We start from the raw sequence: 12,428 nt of genomic DNA on the forward strand, positions 1-12,428 counted from the left end.
TCCCAATAATGAGTAAGCTATTCTGGCAGCGGGGCTCGTGGCGTGCGCGTGGAATACACGAATGCTGGACAGTTCAAGGATCCGATAAATTCAAGGATTCGCCAAAATCTACTATGAGTAAGAATTCCTCTGAGAGCTATATCTAGTTCAGTATTCAATGATTCGAATCTTAGTAGTGGAAGATACCAGACACCTGGAATAACACACGGCGTATGTCACCTTTCTCTATGCTCGCTTGAATCACCAACTTACAATTAGTTTATGAAATTGGGAAGTAATTAGAGATTCGGATGTCGTTTATTATTTCGTACCGCGAATAGAATACCAAAGGAGAAAGAGAGCGTCCGGGTGACAAGCCAGAGGGAGATCGAAAGGAGAAACGAGAAGCAAGGAGACGCGAGAGGATTGGACGCTGTATTCAACGAGCTGCTATTCTACGAGCTGGTTTGCATAAAATGCATTGTAATCTCTGCGCACAATGTAGAAAGCTCAAGTTTTACCTGCTGGTGTAATTAATGCCTGGCTCTTCGGACAGTTTCGGTTCACGCAGACGGAGCTCAATGATAATTCGCGAAATGGAACAAACTTCCCGGCGAAGGAACCGTGTCTCCTTTTATGGCAACGTGTCGGACTGAGATTATACATCGATAACGTTATCAGAGATAATTGTGTCGGTTGTCTTCGATACCTTCTTCCGTGTGCTGTAATCAGAGGTACTCGTTCCCAGCTGGGGTTCAAATGGATTCCTCTTATCCCAATTATGTCATCAGTTGTCGTTAATTAAGTTCCCAGCTCGAAAACAGTCAACGTAAACTCGAGAGAGAGAGACCGTACTACGGTCAGTTCTGATTCTGGCTATGATTCTAGCTATGTCGAATCGTGTATAAGGACTCTTAACATTCAGGGGTTAACGAACTTCTCCACCGAACTCGTATTTCATTCGCTTCCTCGTGTCCACTCTACTCGCACAGCGATTGCGTACAAGGGTGGACGACAACCAGAATCCCACAGTTCTCTGAGCAAATCGGAGCGCAACGCAGACACCACCGTCGCCGTTCGCGAAAGACGTGAGCACGGCGAAGATCGAAGTAAGCGGAAACCCTAGTTCAGGCTTCTATGGATATTTGATTACACGCTCTAATTCGCGAGCGTGTATCTGTCTCGGAAACGTATCGCGATATTGCGTCGTCGAAACTGTATACGTAGAGGCTGCTGGGAGGCGATACGGAGAACGAAAAGGGAAAGCCCGCCAGAGCGGACCGGATATCGAGTATCTCTCGTTCTCACAAATCTTCAGTGTCCCTAATCCACGTGGCGAGCACGCCTGTGAACGAAATGCCGGTGCAACAATAAAATAGGAACGAGTGAACGAGCAAATACTACGTCGAACACGGGGAGAGCGCCCTTTCATTCAGAGGCGCAACCATATCGCTCCCACCTGTTATATCCTCTAGCAGTTTATCTTTCCTGTTAACCTCCTCAGATTTGCTATACATGATCATACAAGCGTAGTTCGGAGATTCTTTGCTACGAAATAGTTAATTTATCACGATTAACAATTTCTACCGATATCCTTCGAAGAGTTACGGTTTCATAATCTACCTGAGAGTTTCTAGTTGGTGATGCGTGACAGGTGTGCTAGAGCGTTACCATGCATAGCTCGTCTTCTCCTAATCAAAGTTGCCACCGAGACAGTTTCGTCAAGATTCGTCAAAGTGTAGGGTGAGTTCTCCCTATCCTATCGTAAACATTGTAATCGTCCTTTAAAATGGTTGAGCACTGGTTTATGTCCACAATTCGAAGAAGAAAGCAACCGTCTCGTGAAAATCGCGCCCTTCAGGTAAGGGACCCTATTTGCAGATCCATTTTTCTCCGCATTGTCGCCGATTCTCGAGGATTACCTTTACCTTTACCCTCCCCGTTCCTTGGACTCGCGTTAACGATTATTTTCGCCGTAAAGCAGATTGTCCCCGACTTAGCACAAACCTTGATAAATAAATGTTTACGATGCACGGGTACGACGACGACAGGGGTGCAATAAGTACGGCAGTAAATACACGAGGAGAATTCGATTTTCAAACGACGGTACCATCTTAACGGTTTGGTGGGTTCGCACGGACTTGGTGTCCACGTGCGCTTCGCCTCGTCCTAATCGAAAGATGGATATCTGAAAAAATATGAATCGTGTTTAGGGTTACCACGGGGTTCCTTGAATCTGAACCGCTTCTCTCCTCGGCGAGAGGGAATACAGTGAACACTTTGGAGACGCTGAGAGATAGATGAAAGAAGAGAGGAATACGCGGGGAAAGGAGGACGAGCCTGTGTGAAATTGCCAGAACACCCATCTCAATTCGATACTTACGTTCCAAACGATCGAAAAAAGATCCATCGCTAGCACACTCGAGAAAATAGTGTAATTTAGATAACAGCCGTGCCTCTACCTTCCTATGCCCTTGGTTCCTTAGACCTTTAGTCGCTCGCAATAAAAGCGAGCTAATAGGCTACGAATAAGTAACAAGATCGTTAAATATAAGAATAAATGTGAGACTATAAACCGCAAAAAGTGCTTCCTAAATGAATAAAATTATCGCTGAACGTGCAAATGCATCGAAACAACTAATTTTCACTGCAATCAATCGATCACTTTACTACAAATCACAATCGCATTCGAATGCCAACTATTTTTCGTCTCGAACGCTTCAGTGCTCTCCGCGCCGCTTATTGCAACGGAGTGGATACCAAAAACTTTGGCGTGCACGCTGCGCGCGTTGTTGCAACAGTGTAAACGTGCCCATCGAGGAACGATGAGAGACTTGAAATTCTCTCGAATAGCCGGTATCCGTGCGATCGACAAAGCACACGCGATTCGTTTTCGTTCTGTACGCGACACAATGCAAAAGTTGATCGCGAAAATTCTGTGAAAACGAACGATTCGGGGTTTGTGCTTGCCACCGAAAAGACTTATGGCAATTCGCCGCCTCTCGCCGCCGTCTTTTCTCTTCGTCCTCATCCCACGTCGAACGTTAGGTTGTCTCTGTCGCGTACCGGTGCCCCCACTCTGTCATTCGTCCACAGCCCCCTCCAAGTCGAGGCAGGTAACGTGCCAACGCCAGGCAATGGCGCCTTAGCGGCTGCACCTGGGGCTAAGCGTTCACCAGGTCAGCGGCCGCCGCGATTGGACGACTCGCGCAAAACCGCCCGCTGATTGGCTGATATCGCGGTTCCGCCGGTACGGGACTTTAATCTCGTTCACCGTAGGCGCGCTGCTGCTCAGTTCAACTTACCTTAGTCGCACGGACGGACGGTTGGCCACGCAACTCGCGCCCAGACATTCCACGAAATAACTTGTGCTTAACCTATTCCGGCCGTTTGCTGCGCGACAGAGCTGGTTCGTTAGGTTCGTCGACGTTACGTGGACTTCGTGGTCGCGGTCGTCGGTAATACGATCGCGTCGTGTGTGATCTCTGGAAAACGGCAAGAAAGATCGACATCGGTTGAGGAGATCGCGTCGTATGTGCGCGCGCGCGCCTCCCTCCAAGTGGCTGTGTGTATATATACCTGTGGTACGTAGCGTGGTTGCAGGAGCGTGTGCAGCGGGTTGTGCTTCTTTCTCTCCTCTTCTATCTTCTCGTACAGTATGCGTTCCTTGTGCCCGTGTTCGTGATTGGTCGCTGCGTGGCATTTTTAAAAAGTCGTCCGCCTGCTTCTGTCCGTTATAACGTAACCAACAAAACGAGAGAGAGAGAGAGAGAGAGAGAGAGAGATAGACGGATCCGGCAGGGGGCGATGTCGCGAAATCACGATTGAATCGGTATACACGACCCTTCGATTCACGTCGAAGTAACGTCGATTCGATACGAGAGGATCACTCTGGTGAAACGTTCCGGTTCCGTTGTTTCTCCCTAGCAGCAGTGAGTCGAACGCGGGATACGTAACCAGTGGGCACGCATGAGACCAGTGAAGAGGAGAAACTACGGGGGGCTACGATACCGGCTCTTTCGCGGACAGAAGAATTTCTCGCGGCACGCACGTCGTTACAACAACGGAAAATTCGAACACGTCGAAGGAAAGCCATCTTGATCCGACTACGCTGCAACAACGACAAGCGCATCGCTGACAGGTAGAACTTGGCGCGAAAAGGAGAAACGAAGGAACAGAATCGTGTAAGAGAGACAGGGAAAGAAAGAGGAAAGAGCGACGTGCGCGTGTAGTTCCTTTTTGGAGCAGAACCCTCTCTCTCTCTCTCTCTCTCTCGATCAAGTGACATATGCGTTTGGCGCGTAGATTTCTTGTCAAAGATAAGTCAGCAACGAGTACAGGAAGCAGTTGATATTCGGGGATAGTTTCTGGATCGGTGATGCTGGAAGAACGAGGAATATAGCTGCCGCGGTGATTTTCTGATCTCTCTTCGGAGGTGCGCCTACTACGGGTTCTTGTTCGTGCTCGTGGAGTGTGGTCGTGGTACGGTGTGTCGTAGTGTGCCGGTGCAGGGTGAGGTTTGGTTCGTGGAGAAGAGAAAGAAAGCCTCGTAGCCCGGCGCGAGGGGGGGGGGGGAGGGGGGGCAGTGGGCAAGCAGTAAACTGCGACACCGCGATTAAGTGCAAACGAGACGAAATATCCAGACAAGAGGACTCCGAAGGAAGAACAGCACGCGATCGCCGAGAACTGGATTACACGGGCGACTCGAGAATCGCCAAAATTTTGCCGGTTTATAAAAAAGGTAGGTGGCTTTCATAGTTTTGTTGTCGGTCGTTGCCTTTTCCCATGGAAGATAGCGAGTTTTATCTGCGACAGGTTAGATCTACTCCCGTCCATTTCTCTTCGACTAACACCCGAATCTACTCATTTTCTGTTCTTTATCGATGCTCTTTGTGTTTTCGAAACAGCTTATCGACTTTGTTCGATAAGCTGTATTTAATTTCGTCGTCGATACCCCATCTACGAACCACGTGATCAAATATGATCGCTTGTTCTAAACTGCGGAACAAAGTTGAAACTGTATTTCGTATACAAGAATATTTGTCAGAAATTCAGTAGGGATACGTAAAGCTTTAAGTATGTAGGTACGACAAATATCCTATCTCGTGGAATCGTGTCACGACCGTAAACGATTTCAAAGTGTTAATCTCCGAATATTTCTCGCGAAATGACACACGATCCTTATCGTAAATTTGACAGAGGGGGCAGCTCTATCGATGTACATACGTTAATACCAGAGATACATATGTATCGATAAGAGCTTTAGGCTGTTTCTTTTTACACGATTTTGTCGAATCTGTGGAAGAAAAGTTCGTTCGTTCTCTGTATAACCTCGACTGTTTCGAGCCCGCCTAACCTTGAAATCCCACTCGTCGCCTCTTGCGTGTTTTTAAAACACTCGATCTTGCCTCTCGTGGGACACGCGCATGCGCCGTACAACGCGGCCATTTTTTTTCTTTCACATCCTCTCCATCTACCTCTTTCGTTCCCGCGTGCCTTTGCTTCTCTCGCGGCTTCGGCAAAATTTCAATTAAAATCCTCTTCCCGGTACCGGTGACACCGGTAAGGTCGATTTAACTTTCAAATCGAATACTGCTGGCTTCGAAAAACGAAGTGCGACGTATTTGGCCACGAGGTAGGGCGACGCGTACTCTGTGGAAAATTTGAATCCGTTTCAATGGAATTTCGCGCGCTTTTGTCCGTTCCTTCGATAGCGGGGGTCGGCGAGTTTTTAATAACACGGACCATATCGGGACATTAAGGCTTACGGAGCGGTTATTTCGCTCTTACTTCCAAAGGAATACACTTTAAGAGACTTGGTAATTCCATACACAGTGGCCAATATCATTCCAAATTCCCTCATCTTTGGAACGCGTTGCTTGAAAAATACAATTGTCGGTATTCGCGGTACATTCGATTCAAGGCGACACGGTTGTTGCGTTGAATACAAGTTTCTATGACTTCGCGAGCTTCCCACGAAGCGAGACAAAAGATATTTCTTGCAGCACTTATCAATACCTCGAGCGATCGATCTTCCGCGACGACAGGGGCTAATATTCTTGAATTGCATACGCCGTCCATACAGTACCAGTATTTTCCTTTGTGCATTCAACCGTGTTTACGTCGTTCGAGAATGTCAACTATTCCGAGAATATAAAAAGCACCTCTGGGAAAAGAAACCATCGTATAGCGTACCTTGGCGGCGAGGACCCCAAGATTTACCTATGGGAGTACCGACAAATAACAAAGAAGCTAGCAACGTTGGAGATTTTTCCCAGTTCGAGATTAAAGTCGATTCTATTTTCGTATTCGAATTTTCACGCCTTTAATTGTTCCGATTGTCAACAGAAAATTTGTAAACTAACCAAGAAGAGAGAATACTTTCTTTCTCTGGTATATTCGTTTCTAGTTAATTACCGATGAAGAGATAAATAGCAGGTCTCCGTTTTGAACGAAAGTCCAATATTTTGCGCCGTGCGTCTACTTACACGAGCGTAATTAGTCCCATTCCGTTCTGGAAATTGTGGAAGTCGCTAATTTCATGGCGCTCCTGTGGCGGGAACCATTTATTCAACCTGTCGTATACTTTGCTTGACAGTTCTGTACGTTTCAGCGCGGTAATAACTCTTTTCCGTCCGAAATACCGCAGTAACGTTAGGTAGGGAACGTACCCACGAAATTACGACGATTAGCTGACGCGATACGCTTAAGCTTCGAGAGGGGATCGCTTGGCCGTATCGAAAAACGAAAACACGAAATTGACCATCGAGAACGTCTCAACGCTCTCGTCTGCGATCGTTCGTCCATCTGTGTTCCTTCTCGAGCAGTCGAATCGTTCGCTCGACCATAATCACGCTGCACACGTGTTTTATACAAGAACGAAAACAACTTATCTTTTACTTTTAGAGCAGAAGTCTATTAAAAATTGAGAGTCAGGTTCGAGCATGTCTCGTTGATCAAAGTTCCATTCGAGAATACTTTCGCGACGTTCACGCCATTGACCGTATCGCGGCGCGGCGTTAGCGTCGGGGTTAATTGCGTCTGGGATAAATTACTTTCGGAACGAAAAGTTCACGGGGTTGAAAGGCTCGCCTTTCGTTGGCTATTGCGACAAAGTTAGGAAAGTTCGGTCTGGAATGGTAACACGTTAGAGCTTTGTCGTTCCAAGTTCCTCATCGGTGTTACGACCGGAATTGCTCTTTGCACGGACAAGAATCCGCCGGCTCCTAATTAAATCTTCATGAACGTTACGCGGTTCTGTACGACTACGCCGCGTGCACCGAACTAATTTCCGCCGCGCAAGTTCAATTTTCCGTTAATTAACAGCTGGACTCGGTGAATTTTAACCGCGAACCAGCTCGATGTTTCCGCGTGCAGCCAATGGCCGTTGCGTAGTCTCGTAGTCTCGCTAATTGAACAGTTTCGTACGCGCGACTTAATCCACGCTTATGTTCGTTTGCGATTCAAGGTAGCGGTACGAATACGCTCGATTCGAAACGGGATGATATCGTGGAAAAAAGTTCAATTATTAAACGACGCGTTTGTAAAATTGCTGAGTCGATAGGATATTAAAAGGGTATTCTAATCTAGACATTTTCTTTTACCACGTATGCATGTTTTACACATTACCAACGAAGATGTAGTAAAAACTGCAACGAACTTTAAACGTACTCAACTTTGTTCGTTTTCCGAATTCAACAAAATCCTTTGGCAGACATATTTTTAGATATCTGCTTTGAGAAAATGCAAAAAAATTGATATTTTTAAGGTTCTAAATTAGAACATCCCCTAAACGAAAAATGCGTAAAATAGTATAAAAATCTCCGAGGACACAACTAAGGGTCCCGTTGTCGTAACAAGTTTACCGATTCCCGATTTAGACGCGATTTTCTCGCAGATGTTGCGCAACCGTTCTCCGTTGCGAAACTTTTACTATCTCAAACACCGATGCCGCTGAATAATTCATCGTCGGGAAATATGCCTAGACAGTCAATGACACATTCGATCGTGTACGCATTCCTCCGGTTCGCGTTAATTACACCGATTGCCGCGAGATCACGTGGACGAGGAAATCGGTCGACGTAACAGACGGACGACGGATTCCGTGGAAAGTGGGGGAAAATAATGAATGATAGCAGCTCTTCGCTCGCTCACGCTAGCGCCAACCAGTTGGTCGTTTTCCGTTTCCAGTTAGCTCCCTCGGTACTTCCGTCTATCGCATTTGTTGTTCACTCGAGTGTAACGATTGGCCTGAATCCCGAGCGATCGAGTAGACATGAAACACGCCCGTGAAACGCGTGCGTCCGCTCCGTGCTTCGTCGCAGAGGAGTTTTACGATACGGGTTACGGAAGCTCCGAGTTTCTCGTCGATTGCGTAATAACTGTGGTTACCAAACGTACTTTTCAGACTACCTGAACCCTTTCCGAGGTGTTCAGCGAACTTATCTTTCATCGGTTAATTCGTGGATGTACATACGAGTAACGAATAGATAATTTCTCTTTCGGGAGATATGAAAATGCAACAAAGGGACAAACGCTGTTTTCCGAACCCATTTTCCCATGACGTAGAGATGGTTACCCTAATAATAACCTGTAATAAATGATTTCTTCTTTCCTTCGCAGGGGGACGCGCCGACAGAGATGGCATGAGGGACGGTTCCGGCAACGTTGCCGAGGTGGTGAGTGTTTCCCATTATTATTTATGCACGCGTACAAGGCGTAATTGATGAATTATGCTCCCTTTGTTTAAGATTCTTATTAGGCTGGCACGCGAAAAACTTTCTCTGAAAATTTTAATAATGGACGTTCTATATTACGCGAACAAAAGTATTCAGGTACGAACAATGGAATCGTAATATTAGACTTTATTCCAAGCCGTATGGAATAACGATACAGATGAAACTCGTTCCGTGCTTTTAGAATTCGTGAAACGGTACTTTGGTTAATGTTCGATTCCGTTGCTATTTTCCGTATCGAAGCAGTGGGATTCAGTCGTGTACACACATGCCGCCACATGCAACGTCGTTTCCCGTTACCATTTTTGCAAACTTTCTTTTCGCGTATACAAATGAGCGCCACGTATTGCCTCGGGTTCTTTTCTAATTTATAAAATTACGTTCCTACCGAGTATATTCCTAATATAAAATGTCCGGTACCATATATTTGTTAAGCACTTGCTCCATTTTGATTACATTTTTAGAATGTCTAAAACGAGACTGATTAAAAATATGCACGGACACCGTGATTCTCAACTTATCCGATACATTCGGTTGGAGTAGGTTGAAATTACAAAACGCCCTGCAATTTTCGGTTCCAAGGAAAGAAGCCTCATTTTTCAGAACCCTCCTTTGCAACTCGCATTGCATACGTTCTTCGATGGTTCCACTTCGGCATTCGCCTTGCTACGAGTTATTCGGACCTTTCTGAGCGTGAATAGGGCTTCTCGCGAGCCATCGTGACGCAAGGAGCGGCGAATAGGTACGCAAAGTATTTTCGAAAGCCCCGCGGCTGTTGGCGCCAGGAAGTAGGCTACCGGGTTAATACATAGCGAGAGCCAGAGAGAAGCGTCGAGCGTGAGAAGGACGAGCTAAAAAACTGAGAGAAATTTTAGATCGATTTACCTTTTTGCCATAGAAAAATCTTCGAGTGGCGATATCTGACGAATTACGATGATTCGAGGAAAAGGTAAAAAAATGCTCACGACGACCATCTCGCTCGATGTCCGTTCGACTATTTGGGTCATTGTTATCTGAAATAAGAAGAGTATTTTACACAGACGTGTCGTAACATGTTACGGATCAAGAGTGAAAGATCTGTCTTGCAATTGGCTAATAGTGGATACCACTGGAACGAAAGCATTGCAATTGAGTTAACGATACGCGTCCGAGCCGCGATGAATCGATGAAAGCACGGTGCCTGTTCCCTCGTCGGCTGACCTTGGCGGGTACCAGTGAAAAGTAAACCGAGATATATGGAAGGGGAGACGTGTTCGGGTTCAACATACCTGCTGGACGAGTGTCACCCAGATTCGCAGTGTGCCGTACGTGCATGAAATGGGGTAAAATTGCACGCGATGGAGCGTCGAATTTGAATACATCTATTTATTATACGAGTTACGCGTTAAAAATTGCACGACGTTAATTCTCTGAAATCGGATTCAAAGAGGCAGCTATTTTAAATGAGACGTCGCGTCTATGCGTTCACTCCTGTGGTCTACGATTCATGATTTAAATTTTAAAGTGCGTCGAACAAGTGCACACGGTACGTAAAGTTTCGCGGTTCCCGGCGCCACCATGGAATTTCCACGCGAGTCGTCCATGGGGACGTCGAAGCCTTGCTCGAACTAAAACGCGCGAACTTGCTGTACAGTCTTGCATACCTCGACGCTGAGAAGGTTAAACATTTTTACGAACTCTCCCGACCCGGTATCTCGGCGAACTTGCCCTGGAGAATCGTTCCACTACGCTTGTGATTCTCTTCTTATCCAGGCACCTCGATTAACGTGCCCAATGGCGTCGGTAGGATTAGCGTCATCCAGTGGCGATGGCTCGTGTCACTCTCGTAAATCTCTTCTCGTACAAACCTTGACCAAAAAATTTTTTTTTTTGGAATATTACAAAAAAAAAACCACCGTCGACGCGATCTATTAACACAAACGGTGAAAAGTGATCCGAACTTAAACGTACTGCGAAAGTTTCTCGAATAATCACGCCACTGCTCTGTTTAATCGGCCGTGGAAGCGCCGACATTGTTGAACCAGACCATTCAAAGACGCGTTTGGTTAACTTGTCTTCCATCTTCCAACCTGCCAGAGAAGTTGGCATTGATCTTGCCCCGCAAATCTACCCTAATTTCAATTAAAATCAGTTCACGCTGACGGGCCTGATCCGCTGGCGTTCGCAAACAGCGAACTCCGCACGAATGGTTTCGTTCCTAAGAACTTGGAAACTCGATAAATTATCGTTCCATAAACGCAAGAACCGCCGCCATTTTAGAGAATTTCGCGTTTGTCCAATCGCCGGAGTTCCGTAAAACGGTGCACTGTCAGGGAATGAGCAATATTTAATCGCAGCTACAACAGGAACGGCGAACGCGTCCCGTGCAGAAATAAATACGCGATCCTCGAAACAGCGATCGGCGGGGGCAGGTTGTTTGCAGCGACAATTGTTGCAATCCCGATAGGACAATTCGATAATTCGACGCACCGTGCCTCCTCGTTTTAATCGTTCGACAAATTTGGAGCCGAGCACGAGCCGGCAGCGTGTTCCAATTAATTTTCGCTCGATGGAGTGCAATGAGCAGGTCGGTCTGGTCCTTTTCATCCTGTTACAATGAAGTCGCGGTAATCAGAACCGAAACGGGCTCCAATCGTCGGGAACGATTACAAAATTGGGGTATTCTTCTTTAGAAATTTCACTGGAAAATAAATTTTCCGTATTGTGCGAAATATTTCATCCGAACCGCGATGAGTTCGCACCCAATCGACTTAACGATTTTCGCAACTTGAACGCCAGTAGGTGGAATAGAATAAATTCTCTGAAGCGTGAATTTACAAGCTCCAAATTCACCCCTCCAAATTTCATTTTAATCCCTGAGGGCACCGACCCCTCTGTCAGCCATAGAGCGAAACTAAATACAGTACGCACACGGGGCTTAAAGACCTACGCGTTGCACGTATACTAGGTGAAAGAAACGTGTAGCGAGGTGGTGGTAGCATTTGAGGCCATAAAGCTGCGCGAGACATCCCGCGTATCGCTCTTGCACGCTTAATAATACGGCAACATTAATCGGTACGTTTTAAAGCACCTCCGTATTCGGCGTTCGATAGACCGTACGCGGTTAACGATGCTAAATTAATTATCGGATCCGTTCGCAGCGGCGGTGTACGCGTGCAAGCAGCTAACGGGTTCTTGTAAACGTCATGCCCCTGGGTCAGTAATTACTGTTCCAACAACGCAGTCCCAGAAACTCTATTTTCTCCATTCAATTGATCGAATTGAATAGATTACATAATAGATTACGGCTAAAATTAATGTATTGGGTTAGATAATAATAGATTACATTTATATTTCGATGCACGCGACTCATCACGGATCAGGGCCGAATGGGTATACGCGAAATTCGCTGCGGGGTGCACTGCGTCGATAACCCATTGTCGCGATCGACGATCGAAATGATCGAAATTAATTCACCGTATCGACAGATAGCGATGGTAGCTAGTAATATTTGAATGAATTAAATTATACGCGGTTACATTACGTTAAATTAAGTGACGGCCGAAAGATACAGGTAACCATCTTCGACAGAGCATAACTGTCAAAGATAACTACAGCTATTAAGTACAATAACGCTAATCCGGTCCTAAACGCGCACGCACGATCACTGCTATTTTCTTCGGAGTAGCTAAACCGTTGAAGATGACTGCATCCATTAGACGTAAGAACATTTTC

At 46.2% G+C, this 12,428-nt stretch overlaps 1 protein-coding gene across 1 annotated transcript in view; it reads left to right on the forward strand.

Moving 5' to 3' along the window:
* The first annotated feature begins 3,282 nt into the window (after positions 1-3,282).
* Positions 3,283-12,428, forward strand: part of LOC128895339 (myb-like protein P) — a 91,918-nt gene continuing 82,772 nt past the window's right edge. The window contains exons 1-2 of the mRNA XM_054157856.1: positions 3,283-4,720; positions 8,602-8,657. Of these exons, the coding sequence (XP_054013831.1) occupies positions 8,625-8,657 (33 nt within the window). The 5' untranslated portion in view covers positions 3,283-4,720; positions 8,602-8,624. The remainder of the gene's footprint in view (positions 4,721-8,601; positions 8,658-12,428) is intronic.

This window comes from Hylaeus anthracinus, unplaced genomic scaffold (assembly GCF_026225885.1).
Source record: "Hylaeus anthracinus isolate JK02 unplaced genomic scaffold, UHH_iyHylAnth1.0_haploid 5, whole genome shotgun sequence".
Classification (NCBI taxonomy): domain Eukaryota; kingdom Metazoa; phylum Arthropoda; class Insecta; order Hymenoptera; family Colletidae; genus Hylaeus; species Hylaeus anthracinus.